This window comes from Martes martes (genome assembly GCF_963455335.1).
Source record: "Martes martes genome assembly, chromosome: 5".
Taxonomy (NCBI): domain Eukaryota; kingdom Metazoa; phylum Chordata; class Mammalia; order Carnivora; family Mustelidae; genus Martes; species Martes martes.
In genome coordinates, this window is record NC_137892.1 from 92,427,443 (window position 1) to 92,442,639 (window position 15,197).

General features: G+C 53.0%; 1 protein-coding gene across 1 annotated transcript in view; it reads left to right on the forward strand.

Annotated features, from left to right (window-relative positions):
• Positions 1-7,759, forward strand: part of TRPC7 (transient receptor potential cation channel subfamily C member 7) — a gene marked incomplete at both ends in the record, with an annotated part of 166,493 nt that extends 158,734 nt beyond the window's left edge. The window contains 2 exons of the mRNA XM_080804357.1: positions 5,312-5,387; positions 7,590-7,759. Coding sequence (XP_080660483.1) covers positions 5,312-5,387; positions 7,590-7,759 — 246 coding nt within the window. The remainder of the gene's footprint in view (positions 1-5,311; positions 5,388-7,589) is intronic.
• Between the last annotated feature and the right edge of the window lie 7,438 nt (positions 7,760-15,197).

The following is a 15,197-nucleotide window of genomic DNA, read 5'->3' on the forward strand; positions in this document are numbered from 1 at the left end:
GTTCATCCCTCAAAGTACTTAGAGTTTGATGAGAGGACACAGGCTAAAAACTAGAAACGGGCAAATCTTGTATTTAATTGTGTGCAAAATTGGGCCTGACCAGTTTGATCTGCTTTGAGTTATGTTACAGCACAAATCCTCCAGTCAGTGGAGAGATTTTTATTGCTCAGCTTCTCAGAGAAAAGTATAGATTATCTGTGTCACGAAAGAGATAGAAAGCCTCATGGGTTAGGGTCAAGTCTCTGATGGGTTTCGAGAAGAATCAGCTGCCGAGATAAAGGAAGACTGATGATGTGGTGAATGTCCTCTGCCCAGAATGAATCCTTTATGAACAAGACTGTTTTCAAAAGCAGCCTCAGGGTGATCCCATTTCTGTCTTCCCTCACCACTGGCTGAGTCCCTGCTGCCATCAACGTCCCCAGAAGCTTCCCACAGTGATTACAGAGATTGGGTGGTACTGGGCTTTGGGCTACTGATGACCTTGGGCAGCCTGCTCACCCCATATTTTGTGATTCCACCAAGAAAAGCCCCTGGGCTATTTATTCAAACAGTTGTCACAGAAAAGAAGGAAGGAAACCCAGGGCCAGTACGCATCAGAGGGGAAGGGCTGAGAGGGAGCAAAGAAGGGAGAGCCCTTTTTGCATTTGCCCATGCGCCCTGGCTCAGGTGAAGTCTGGGTATCTTCCTGAGCCATCATCTGCTCAGAAAGGAGTGAAATAAGAGATGGCATGAAGGATGGCGGGGTGCAGCCTAGACGCTAGCCCAGGTGTGATCTCACCCAACGCCAGAGGGAGAGGCAGTAGCTTTAACCCCATTAAACAGAGAGAAAACTGGGGCTCAGTGGTTAAGGTCCACAGCTGGCTGAACTCTCTCTGACTCACAAGAGTAGTCCTCTCTTACTACATCACCTTTCCTGGGCACCCAAGGCTTGTGGAGAACCTGTCCTGCCTGCCTGAGAACAATCTGAGCCTGTGGAACATGAGGGGAGGGGGCAAGGTATAGAAGGAGCTTCTAGAATGAAGAACTGGGGCAAGGGTCTGGCAAAGCCTCTTGTTTTCTTGGGCCCACTGGCAGCCTTCCAAGTTGCACTACTTTCTTCCCAAAGCAACTTCCAAATGTGCAGAAGGAGCCTGCACACTTCCTCTTCCTTATGCTCCTGGCTGCACCCAGAGCCATCACCTCCCTGAGGACGGATGGCTGGACACATGTCCCTTACACTGTCAGCGTTCTGAGAAATGCTGTAGCATCCCAGTGTCATCCACATGCATGGAGTTTTTAAGCTCGTTGCCTTTGTGTCTCTTCAGTAGATCTGTTTGGTTTTTTAAACTCAGTGCGTGGGGTATTTCAGCTTGTCCATGCTTTGCCATCTGGGGGTTCTCTGGTGTAAGGGAAGGCCATTTCTGCAGACCAGAGGCTCTCTGTGCTTTGCTTTAACTTAGGCTATGAGGGGTCTGATGGCTATTTTTACAAAACCAACCCCTTACTTTTGCAATGTCGTGGGTTTTTTGTTTGATTTTTTCCCCCCAATCTGGGTTCATGTGAAACTAAACGGTGAACCAAAACCAAGATACTGATGAAGGGGTCAAAGTACACCTCCCGTAAAAGCTACCCTGTGACCTGCTCCAGAATCCAAGGTGCCTGTCTGCTGGGGTGCATGCAGACTCATCCAGTCCCGCTCTGAGAGCTGTGTTTCCTTCTCAGGCAAAGCAAACAAGCTGCACCCCAAATGCACCAGAGAATCCAGGCACAGTCTGTTCATCACACCAGCCCCAGCATCTGGGGTGTAATCCCTTCCCCAAACCCAGTCCTCCTTTTCATGCTCTATGTGGCCTTTTCTGTAGAGACTGAAGAGAACAGGATAGACAACTCGCCAACGGAGATTCCTTCTATTTCTGGTGTCTGATAAACCCTAGTTGAACACATGGCATGTCCTGGGATCCATTTTGTACCCTCCCTTCCAAGCATCCCTCAATTTCTGTTTTCCTGGGTGGCAACACTGCTCCCTCTAGGTTCTGCTTTGTGGACCATCTTCAACATCCCATCTGTGTCCTCTTTGTTAACATCTTGAGCTCCCCTGGCTGCACAGAGAGATGCCTCTCTTCCATAGAAAGGCTTTCTATGTCTCCCAGCACCACCAGCATCCCTGGGAATATAGGCAGGGGAACCATGAGGCTCCTTTCCTGGACCTCACTGTCATGACCACTCCGATCCCTTACGCCTCTCACCCTCATCCCCTCCAGTATTAGCTCTTTGGCCTAAGTGATGTCACTAGCTATGCTCATCTCCAGCACCTGCTAAGGGCAGGAGGGCAAGGTCAGTAGATTTGACACCAACGGGGACACATCCACTTGGGGAAAGTTTATTATTATCTTGAAGTGAAAGAATTCTATGAAAGACAGCAAGGGGACATCCCAAACCGATCACAAAGGAACATTCTTTTGCCCTAAAGACAGTGGGGGGGGGCTTTTGATGTCCATCTTTTCTGAAAACAGATATCCCCTCTAGCATCTGTGTTAAAGAGAACTTTGGGCAGTTTGGGCAGTTTCTAGCCACTTCCGCATTTCTGGGGACAAGACTGGCATCTTCTCCTACATACCCCAGGTTATCTAACACGTACACATTGAAGGAAAACCCGGTGCCCATCAGGACACAAAGTCTCTAAACAGATGCTAGGCAGTCACACAACTCGCCTTTAAGACACCTGTCACTCCTGGGAGTGAAGTGGGGGTGGGAGGAAGGGTAACGGGTCCCTGCTTGTCTGCCGTGCTCATGAGGTTCTGCTTATTCCATATTAAGCCCCTAAAATCCTGATGCATAGTGAGGGGCTTCATAACAAACATTTGTTGCTCTCCCCTTGGAGCCACAGATGTGCAAACCTTAGCTCAGATGAGGCATGCCAGCCTTCAAGAATGGACCGTGAGCACTCGTGACAGTGACAAGCCAGTGACCTTCTTCCCCAAGGAAGTTTTTTTAAACAGTTTTTTAATTGAAATACTCTAAGGGGTAACAACTGGACAAACCCATCCATCCTCCAAAATCTAGCTGAGGCTTCTGCCTGCATAGAAAACTGTTTTTTCAAGAACAAGTAGGTACCTACGAGTGGCCCAAACCCCTCTGACCAATGGGAACCAGTTCCTATATCCCAACCCCCAAAAGCATCTTGTGTATAACCTTTTCCTGAGTGTTGGAAGAAGCCCCAGCTTTGGTTTCCACTTTGGTTACATCTCAGATCTGCCACTTCCTGGCTGTGTGACCTTGGATAAGTCACCTCACAACATGAGGCTCAGTGTCCTCCTCTATGAATGGAGATGACCTCCCCACGCTCACCAGGTTTCTGGAAGCATTCAGTGAGGTCATTTTGTCAAGGAGGCTAAGGGGACCCCGGTCTACAGGAAGTACTCAATATAAGTGTTTTCTTGTTTCTTTTCCACCCATTCTCCCCTCCTCCCAGAGAGCCACTCTACACTAGGGGCTTATGAGCGGGGTCTCACCTATTCAAAACAAATGGAGTTCGAGGGGCACACTGTGTATTAGTAATAAATGTACCATGGAATCTTTTAAAATAACGGGTTGAGTCATGTTGTGCTACAACACAGGTTAAGACGGTGATCACGGCCATATCTGTAGAAAGACTTGACTCAGCACCATTGCGGAACAGTGTACTCTCCACTTTTCACCTCCAGGTTATACTTTTACCCCATATATTTAAAGATTCTTCAACTGATGAATCCAGAAACTAAACAACCCTTAATTCTTGAGGTTTTTCCTTCAAATGGCAACAAATGTTAACAAGATCCCCTTGACTTGCTTCAGCCCGAAAACTTGCAGAATATTTCTGAATGTTACATTCAGGATGAATTCCAGATACCTGGTGGTCTGGGTTTTTGGGGTTTTGTGCTTCTTCCCTGAGACTGCTCGGGACAAAGTTGGTTTTGTATGGGTTTCGGAGTTCAAAGTGAAAAGAGCATTACTGAGTGCCAGGAAAGGCATCGATTCTTACCACTTGGGTAACCTGCTTTAGGAACTAGGAGAATGTCAAGGAGAAATCTAGCAGCGCAGTTTAACCACTAACACGGCAAGACCCAGGCGTCTCTGACAGAGGGCAGCATGAAGACAACTTGCTCTCGCACAGTTCAGCCAAAATAAGATCACAACTCAAAGCACAGAGCCAAGGAGACCAGTAGCCCGAGGGTGGAGGGGGGTTGGGCAGTAGCGGCCTGGAGGTGACACAGGGCTCCCTCCAGACAGCCTTTGCTGAGTTTGGTTAGAGTCCTGGAGTCGCACAGCCTGGAGACACCTTTGCCATCAAAGGCACTGAGAGAACCCGCAGCTGATGACAAGAATGGGCTCAATCCTTCTCTTTGCCATCCAGCCATCCACTTCCCTTGGCTTACAAAAAAGCTTTTCCTGAGCCCACATAGTCGGAGAGGACTCGGTAACCTGCCTGACCACACACAGCACAGCCAGGGACAGAATTCATGTCCCTCCCATGTAGAAAATGCTGCCTCTGTCCCCTGAGTCCCCAGGTGTGAGCCGGCGAGAGGAAGGGGTCAGCAAGGAGCAGGGAATCCCTCCCTCTCTGCCAGCTGCTCGGCCCTGGTGAGATTCCGAAATCTCAGCTATCCAAGTATTTCTAAATCCTGTGACTGCCCAGGAACCTTCCAAGGACCAGCTGGCAAAATCCAAAGTTCACCTCCTGCCGTCTTTCTCGCACTTGGCTCTATTCTTGGTGTCTCTTAAGTGTTTACTCCTACCTCCTCATTTGCTTCAAGAGCCTGTATCTGCATAATATATGGAAGCTACCGGCCCAGCCCTCCCCCTCCAGCACGACAGGCACGCAGGCTTTCAGGGAAGTGGGATCCTGGCAAAACCTCCCGAGGTCCCCCCATAACTGTTTCTGCCTTTGGTAGGAATTTTCCAAGGTAGAGTGGACTTGTCCAGCCTGGTCCTGACCCTGTGCTAAGCCCCGAGGAGAGGCCATGACCAGCTAAGGTGACAAAAAGGGTCCGGGTGGAGTCAGGCATAGGGCCCTCAAGCAGCCCTCACTCTCCCTGGTTTGGCCTCTCCCCCTTGAGTGTCCTGGTCTCACATCCCCGGGGTAGGGTCACTCTAGCGGAGTAGTTAAACAGACACAGGCCCAGGACCCACAAGAGGAGAAGCACCCTGAAAAGAGAGGCACCGGGCACGGGGACATCCCCAGCCACTGACCGGGCGCTCTGCGGGAGTGGGGTAGGCGTACATACACCATGCGGGCTCCTGCGTCTGTCCTTGGCCAGGCTTGTCTGACCCTTTCCTTGTGCTCCCATTTCAGAAAATCATGAAGCGGCTCATAAAAAGATATGTCCTGAAAGCCCAGGTGGATAGAGAAAGTGATGAAGTCAATGAAGGTGAGCTATGGTTTCCTTTCCTGAGGACGGGCAGTGGGTTCCCGGGGTACCAAGCCGTGTTCCAATCCTGAGGCCCTGGGGGCACTCGCTTCTCTTGCTGATTCGGTTGTGGGCAGAAGGAGGTGCCATGTGGCTGTGCGGGTGGGGCTCCTGTCCCCTTGCTGACTGGGGGCTGGGCCACCACCACCATCCCCCCCGGCTGCCTACAGCTGCCTCATCTCATAACCAGCCCCCCAACCCTGAACCCTTCTCCAGCTGCCACGGTCCTTCCTGCTCTGTCCTCGTGTCCCTCTGACCCTCTCATGCCTTCCTCTTCCACTTGTAAAGACTCACGATTAGACTGGATAATCCAAAATCATCTCCCTGTTCAAAGCCAGCTGATGCGCAACCTTCATTCCATTTCTGCCACTGGTTCCCTGTTGCCAAGTGACGTGACCGTACTCAGACCAGACCCCAGGGATCAGGACCTGGTCATCTCTTTGGGGGCAGGGGGCTGCTAATACTCCTGCCTAGCCCAGCAATGGCTGCCTCAATTCCCCCATCGTGTCCCACGGGTGCAGGGCAGCCCAGAATTCCTCATTCCGCGGGTACACATACAGAGAGCCGGAGGCAGACTGGACCCCTCTTTCAGATCCTGCCACCATCCTGTCTCCTACTAGGCTTGTCAGAAACCTGACAGCCTACAGTGTTTCTGGAAGCATTCCCCACCTCGGAATCACGTGCGAAAAATGCCCATCCCAGACGGCACCCAGGCCCAAGGTGTCGGCATCTGAGGGGTGGCACCTGGAGGCTGTGCATTTTGATAAAAGCCCCAGGTCATTCTGATGCACACTGAGGTTTGCAGACAACATCATTTTCACCGCCTGGGTGATTTTCCAGGCCATTTTAAGCAGTTACTCTTAAGCGAAAAGCAAATTACCTTATACCAGGTCATTAATCTTCATGAGACACACAAGACAAATATTTGCTACCTGGAAACAGCCTTCTCCATGAACGATGGCACTCAGTGTCTCCCTCCTCCATGAACGAAGGCACTCGGTGTCCCCCTTGCTCAGGCCACAGGGACCTACTGGAAGAGCCTGGTCACTTAGTGACCCTCTGCTTCCTACTGGAGGTTCCAGGAGGAGCCTGATCCAGAAGATCACCTGCGGCAGAACTCACTTCTGCGCTGACGCTATCCCGGGGCTGAGCGGCAGCCGTCTAGCTGCCCCTGTTGTGGGGTCTGGAACATAACACCGCCAGGTGGCCTGACAGCTACCTCGAGCAGTGCGTCCTTGTGATCGACAGGAATGTAGCTCATCACAGATGGTGGGGTTGCCAGGGGTCATTATACCATGCAACCAGGGTGCAGAAAATCACCCCACAAAAAGGAAACAAGGGATGTATGTGTTTGTCCAAACTGGTCAGCTAGTAGCTTTAAGATCTTTGCATTTTCTGTCCGCAACACATATGGAGAAAAGAGATAGGATAACGTGCTCCCAGGCATCGGACTCCCCTTTGAGGGCAAGTCCGATATCTATGATATCAGAAAAGAAAGTTTTTGAGTCCTCTTTGTAGCTCACGAAAAGATTGGCACTGCCGAGGCCCAGGTGGATTTGACCCATGTGGTTCACGGTAGAAACCAGGGCAAGTTCCCTCCCGGAGGCTCCTTGCTAGGGAAGGAGGCAGTGGCCTCGAGGACACAGCGTGGGACAGGTGGTCAGGGTGGACCCCCGCTCCCATCAGGCTGCTGTGTGCCCCGTGCCCAGCCCGTCCCTTCCCACTTGGGAGTTTCTCGTCTGCAGACGACGATCCCAGAACACACCAGGGAGTGTCATGAGGACTGTTCCAGTTAATGACGGTGTTGCCCGGAGTCTTGAAATCTGCCTTTAGTGGCTCCGAGGCCAACATTCTACCACGGTACGAGATAGGCACTAGGAAGGCACAACCCTGCTCCTGACTCCCTGTCTGTCTGAAACCCTTCACAAACAGCCTGACCAGGAATGGGAGGAGGAGGAGGAGGGTTTTAAATGGATGGATGAGTCCTTCAGGGCTAGGAGTTAGGTGGGACTTAGGTCAAAACACAACCCTCGTCCCCTCACCTCTACCTTCCGTGGGCCGGCCCAGCCCCAACGCTGCGCTAGAAAGAGGCACGCCCCAAACGTATGTGGAAGGAGCCCCTTCTGCTGCTCATGCTCACCACAAGCTCATCTGTCCTTGCAGGTGAACTGAAGGAAATCAAGCAAGATATCTCCAGCCTGCGCTATGAGCTTCTGGAAGAGAAATCTCAAGCTACTGGGGAGCTGGCAGACCTGATCCAACAGCTCAGCGAGAAATTTGGAAAGAATTTAAACAAAGACCACCTGAGGGTGAACAAGGGCAAAGACATTTAGCAGCCCTCCTCGGCATCTGTGACTTCTACCAGCATTCCCAGGCCAGGATGGGTTTCCTAGCCACCAGGCCTGGCAGGGAAGGGGCCTGGCACCCACTCCTCCAGGACACTAAGGGGACCCACTGGCTCCGTCCTGAGCAGACGAGCTGATGTGGGCAGCGTCATGGCCTGCCTTGACCCAGAACTGTTGTGAATCTAGGCTGTTGGGTAAGAAAGGCCAGCACAGGAGGAGGGGAGGAAATGTCCCTCTGACACATGTGGGACCTTTCGTCCAGTCATAGGGACACGTGTCCCTGTGGTCAGCGCAGGAAGAGGCCTTCTTGGATGCACACATGTGCCCTCCCACAGCACACGGACGGCATCCAACTCTGTGTCCCAGGAAGACAGACCACCTTACCCCACGCACCCCTTCTCACTCCCTCCCTGCCACCCACCCTCATCCCAACAGAACCGGGAGGTGACCTGTGATCTATTCTTAAGTGCCAGACGAGAACACAGACAGCCTAATAGCAAAATAGTTCTATTTGTTTATAAAAAAAAAAATTTAAAAATGCTAAATCAAAAATTGTACTGTAGGTAGCACTGTTTAGAAAACAACCACTAAATCCAAATGATGTATTTTTACCTTTATTATGATTATCTTGTATTTACTATTTTTACCTAAAATGCAAAGAAATAAAATTACCTCATGAGAGCCTGGGGAGCCTCTGTCAGTGTGCTGTCCTCCTGCTGTCCCGTGGCCTGTCTGGAGGTGGCCTCGGAAGCCCACGGGTTCAGAACTTCTCTGGGAAGAGAATAGGGCAGTTGTGGGGTGGGGGGAGGGGGAAGGTACCAACCCCACCTCCCCCCCACCCTGAGATCCTGTAGCCAGGACCCCAACCTTCCAGCCCTCCTCCTATCCCCACACCTTCGGAGCCCCACCTCACCAAGGTCAGGAAGGAGGTCCAGAAAAAGGTGAGGGAAGCAAATCATCTCCTCCCACCCACCTCTCCCCTGTAGGAGGGGAACGGGTGCTGGAGCGCAAGAAGCAACCTGCGTGTGAGTGAGGAGAGCGGCCACCAGAGGGAGCCCCAGTCCCAAACAACACCCATACAGAGCAGGTTGGAGAAGATGCCATGGGATTCAGGGAGAAGCCCCTGGCCCCAAGGGGGCACTTACTAGTAACACTAGCCAGACGTACTGAGTGAGCACTTGCTGGATACCAGGCACAGTGCTGAAATGTCTGCTGGCACCCGTCCACTGAGCTCTCACAGCAACCCTGGGAAGAGAAAGAGGCTCAGGGTCACAAATTCAGAAACCCTGCAGATACCTGGGAGGGCAAAACACGTACGTACGTACATGTGTGTGTGTGTGTGTGTGTGTGTGTCTCTCTCTCTCTCTCTCTCTTATGCATGTGTATGCATGAGGGGGCTTGTGTTTCACCATACACACTGCATGTTCAGAGAGCAAACATTTGTACTTCATGCTGCTCTAAGAGCAGATGAGATGGGGTCATGGATTGTGAAGCTGCTACTGGCACGGAGGCAGGGGCGAGAGCCACGGCACACAGGGCAGCTGAGTCCTACCCGAAGTGTCCCACAGACCCTTGGCCCAGCCAACTGTTGCCATAAAGAAGACAGGCCCAGCTTTACCAAATCCTCCCAATTTCCAGAGGGGGTGGGGAGAGCCCGTATCCACTGGGTCCCTGGCAGCCAAGAATTGTGCCTTCGCACTGGGGCTGTCCTGGCACCACCGTCCAGAGCTCCAACAAGAGGGAACCAGAGCTGCCCAATGGGTGCCAGGGGCATACTGTGTGCTCACCAGCTGGGAGTTTTCCACCTGGGGTCCTTGTGAGGGACTGTGGATGAATTGCAAAAAACCTGTAAATCCTCGAGTGCCCATCAGACCATGTACTTGTCTTCATGATTTTACGTTGTTCTGGGTTATCCCAAATTCTCATCCATGGCCCCCCAAAGCCTGCAGATGATGACGGCATTCATTCAGCAGGTATTTACCAAATCCCTTGCCAAGTGCTGGGGATGACACAGCCTGGTGGGGGGCCCAGGGCAGGAGGGCTCCTCTTTAAGCCCAGACTCTGCATCAGAAAGCCGATGTGCTTTGTAGGAAGAGTGATTGATTGATCAGGGGACAAATTATCAGTACTTCTGGAAGATTTCCTTTCAGATCCCTCACTTATCTTCATCAGAATGCTAATAAACACTGGGAAGATGCATTATGCAATTTCCCTGCCTGCCTTCAGCCACAGGCAGGTGGCAACCCCAACTTCAAATCCTGGGGTGCCCTTTTCCTTTCAAACCTCAGCCTCAAATTTTCCCTCTAAGGAAGATAAAGGAAAACAAGTCCCACTGAGTAATTAAAAACTGAAAAGGAAACCTGGCACCGTCCCTTAGGCTTTGGATGCCGGGTTTGGGAGGTGAAGGACTGGACTCATGGCCCAGGAGGGGACTCAGGGCCGCCAGAGAGGGACCCCTCTTTCATGGAAAGCCGTTGCAAAGGCCTTGGAACTGAGGGCTGGCACAGCCATCCTGGAGCTGAGGCAAGAGCTTAGTGCTTTTCCAGGCACTGACAGCCTCCCTCCCTTAGCCCCATCTCCGTGGCTCCTGTTGAATTAACCAGGTGAGTAAAGCAACTCTTAGAGAAAACAAAGCAGGAGTGTGAAGAGGGGAGTTTGAGAGGGGCTCACAGACAGAAGGGGAGGAGAAAGAGCCCAGGTCCTCCCCGAAAAGTCCCCAGACCCACAGGCTTTCCCGCTTCCCCAAGCACCCCATCTGTCCCCTTGGAACAGGTCCTCAACAGTGTGTATGTAGGTCTACAACACTCCTGTGTGTTTGTAACATCTGTCTTCACTGCTTGCAGGCCGGAAGCTCCATGAGGGGGTCTGGGTCTGTTTTATTACCACTGTGCACTGGCACCGGGCCCCAGAGTAACCACTAAGTGAACATGGCTGGGGCCCAGTTTTCTAGAATTCCTTCAGATGGCACCCCGGGCTCTAAAAATCTGGTGAGATTGCAGGAAACACATGTTTCACTCCTGGCCACGGTGTGGAGGGAGCCCCCACTCTGGCACCCTCTGTCACTATGTGGCTGCTTCAGAGAAGGTCGGGAGCACAGAACTACAGGGCAGGCCCCCGGGGGTGGGGGGAGGGGGACTCAGGCATGGGGGCCCTCACCACGGCTCTGGGGAACCAGCAGTTAAAGCAGCCAGTTCTCCCATGACTTGTCACCTTCTGGTGGCTCCTAAGAGGATTTGACAAATCCTAGTGACATTTCCTGGGCAAAAACCCCCAATTAGACCCCAGAGCTGTTCCTAAAGGATGTGCGCTCACACACTTGAGAAAGCACGGCCAGCCTCCTGTGCCCGGCAGTCACAGAGTATATCCCTCCCTCCCACAGACACCGGAAGACAAAACAGGGACCAACCACCAAACCCCAAACCCCAGGCTCAGGGACATTCCCTCATGCAAGGGCACCTGTGCGAAAGCTCCCCCAGGAGGGGCAGGCCGTGGGGGACATCTTCAGGTCCACTTGCCCCCAAGAGGCCGAGACACCTTGCCCTGCTCAGAGCACCCAGAGTCTGGTTAAAAATAAGCAGCCTTGGGCCGTCACTCCTCAAAGGGTTCATTACAGCTTATGTAAAGTGTGAGCTCCAGGCTCCCAGAGGCTGACAGGAATTAGGAGTTTGATCGTCTGAGGCAGGGAGGCAACGCCCCCATGCTATGTTTATCCCATGTCTTTGCCTCATCCCTTGGAGAGTGAGCATACTAGAGGGAAGGGCCTCCAGGAGAGACACAGGGAATGCACATCAGCTCAGGCAGCAAAACCCCCTGCCGCCCACGGCCTGCAGACAGGGCAAGGACCCAGGCTGATCCAGCCTCAGCCCAGCCCTCGGGAGCAGAGGCTACTGGAGCAGGCTCTTCCCGGAGGAAGTCCCACCATCTCTTTGCTGGGGATTTCTCCCTTTGCTTCAGAGAAGGAGGGACCCAGACATAGGAGAAGAATTAAGGTATCTGGGGGCTGGGGTCTCCTGAGCCCCGAGTCTTTAAGGAAAGGAAAGGCCTGAGGGAAGAATCACAGAGTTGGAAAGAAATGGTGTTTGAGGAGCACAGGGCTCTCCCCTACCCAGAAATGTTTCCCTGCGACAGGAAAGGAGGCGGGAGCCTGAGAAACGAAGGTCAGGGCAGCCGGGGCCTGTCTGTGGAGGAAAAGCAATCTGTGCCCAGAGACATGGGGACCACGACTGGAAGGCCGCATCCTCGCCCAGCCCAGCTGCACCCCCATCCACACTCAGGGAGGCGGGAGGAGGAAAAAGGACGGGCTCCCCCAGCCCAGGCAAGAGCCAGGTGCACTCTCAGGAAGAGAGTTTAAAAGCGTGGATTCCACGTCCTGAGTGAGTCAGAAATAACTGGGTCCGACAGAGCCTGTTGTGTCTGGATAGGGACGCAACGTCCACTGCACCGACTGAGCAAAGAGGCCCGTGGGTCCTGGGCTGTTGACTCCACGCACACCCAGGCCAATGGCCCACCTGCCCCAGCAGCGTACTTAGAAGTAGAAGGCAGAAAAAGGCAACTTATGTAAATAAAAGTTTATCACAAACTTCTGGGCATCCGAGCACAGATGCGGACCCTGGCAGACTAGACATTTCCAATCTGGCCTCCTCCACCCCAGCCCCAGCTGTGTGTTTGCACAGATAAACTGGAGGGGAAGCCAGGGGACAACAGGCTTTGTACTGGTTGTGAACCACCCCATGGCTGGAAACACCTCCCCACCACTTCCCAGGCACGGGCTGGCTCCTGACCCCAACATAACCGACCAGAGTACCCAGCACCCCAGAAACCAACATGGCCCCAAGCAGGGCAATCACATTCCCGCCTTGAAATGTATAGATCTGTGGACACTGGGAAAGAGAAGTCCTTTTTCCTCCTGGGGTGGCTGAACAAGAGAATGTGAATGTCAGACAGCAAGAGACCCCCTCCTTGCCTTACAGACAGGGACTGTCCAGGAAGGAAGCCAGACAGAGGAGAGGAAGATAAGAGAGGGGTGAAGCCAAGGCAGGAGGGAAGGGAAAGGAGGAGAGAGGCAGAAGGACGTGAGGAGAGGTGGGGGAAGGGAAGAGGAGGGGGCAGTGTGCAGTCTCACTCCCGGGCCCTTCTTCCTACAGCTCTTCCTTAGAGTAGGGACCTGCTCCAGGAGCCTTCTCAGCTTTGCAGGCAAACAAACCCCGCTGTCGATGAAGCTAGTCTACCCTGGGTTTCTACAAGTCCTTTACATTCCCAGTGTCTGGAGTACATTCCCAGTGTCCCGAGGGACACAGAAATGACACCAGGACTTCTTTGCCCCATGCTTCCCCAGGTGCTGTTTGCTCTTTCTGCAGAAAGAGGAGGTGAGAGGAGCGGGACCAAAAACTGAGGGTTCTGCCTTTCTGACTGAGACTCAGTGAGGTCCTGACAATAGGTGATGGCCTCGAGCTAGTGAAGCTGTTGGAGGGTAAATCTACAAGACACTGGACAGGAGAACTACTCCCTGCTCTGCCCAGGCTCCAGCTCTGAAGGCTCCAGAACCGGCTCCCTGGGCACCTGTGGGATGGACGGTAGTCCCCAGCGAGGCACCTGTCAACAGCGGGGCCAGCAGCAAGAAGTGGGGAGTCAGAGAGGTGGGACGAGGCAGCCAGCCGGTAACTAGCCGTATCATTCTAGTTGGGCGTGGGGTCACTACTCAGAGACTCTAGAAATAACCAGGAGACACTCTGAGGACGGCCAGTTTCTGCAGGTGAGGCTCCTGCTACAAACAGAAGATAAAGAGCCTTACTTTGTAGGTACACACGGCAAAGGAGACTGTTCGAGTTACATAAATGAAACTCAATATTGGATGTGAGGGGCTTCTTGTACCTTCCAGGAGCACGGAGCACAGAGCTGTGCATGAATCCCAGCAATGAAATCACTGACTCAGATGGTTTTAGGGCTGGTGGTGCTGGGGAGGGGCCAGGGAGCAGACCTGAGCTGGGGCAGTCTGTCTCTGAGGGGAAATGACTCTGGATCATTTCAGGGACAGGACAGAACAGAGCCCCGGGGTTTCATGCTCAGCTCCAATCAATCACAGGAGAGACAACCCAGCAGAACAGAGCCTCTGGTGCTTTCCCAGTCGGCAGAACTAAATTAGAAGCCCCCACAGCCTGTTGAGCCCGGCTGAAGGTGAACATTTCCGAGAGCTGAGCTGTTTTTTTAGACACATCTTTACATAAGGACGCACAGAAAATCATCGCTGTCTGTCACCAACAGCGTGAACAGAATGTATATTTGGTGCTTCAGCAAAGGCCATGGGGGCTGGGGCCTGGCTGCTTCTCGTGATATTTCTCCTCCAAAGATACACAGCCCTGTTTGCTGAGTCCTGGGACTCCTCAACCCCAATGTCCCCAAGCACCAGCTCGGGGCGCCTGATTCCATCCTCCTGAGGCTGTAGGGACAGGACGGTAAAGATCAGTATTCTAGTCACTATAGATAGATTTTCCGTTCTTCTCCCAGAGGGGACAAATCCTGCCTTCCTGATTCTTAAAGACCTTCTGGTCTGTCCCAACCCCCAAACACACAGCAGGAAAGATTCAGCCTGAGGTGAAGCATAAGGGACCTCTTCAGGAAGACAGAGCTGATGGTCTGAGGCAGGAGCACAGGTGTGTGAGCAGGAACCACAGGGACTGTCCCTCTACATGCAGCACAGGTGTGTGTCACCCGCAGGGTCACGGGGCAGGGGTCTGCAGAACAGTGAAGAGACCCAAGGTATGCCAAGCCCGAGGGCGCTGGTGGTCACACCTGGTGCCCACCACAGGGTCAGAGAGGAGGAGAGGGACCTAAAGGTGAGAACGGGACCCAGGCCCAAGCCCCCAGACCCCGGCATGAGGCAAGAGGAGGCAGAGCCATGCACGCTGCCACACGGGCAGATGAGGACGACAATCCTGGCCGTGGCCATGTGCAGGGACTCCCTGGGGCTCTCTGGAGGCCAATCCCAGAAAGAAGAGGCCAGAACTGATGTGTAAGAGGCAGGATCTACATGACACTTCAGGGCTGCAGAGAAAAATGAATAGAGAACCCGCTTACCTGCCAAGCCTCGGAGTCTCCTCCAACATCCAGGGGTAGAAACCTCCATCGGCACAGAGCAGAGGAGCGGGGGTCTGGGGAAGCTCCCCAAGTCCCACTGCAGGCCTTCCAGCCCAGGACCTGGCAGGGCCAGTTCACTGAGAGCAAGGGGGTACCAAGGCCAGGCACAGCCACTGTCCTATATTATGAAGTGTTTGGGGGACCTCCTAAGAAAGAAAGGAAAATAAGTTTTCCGTGAATTAACACATCAGCCTCACGAAGGAAACATGCCTCCTGGTTCTCCAGCTCTTGCTTATTCCTGGGTCATGTCCACACTGGCTTTATCAGGTGACCAGCATGAGCCAGGGGGACA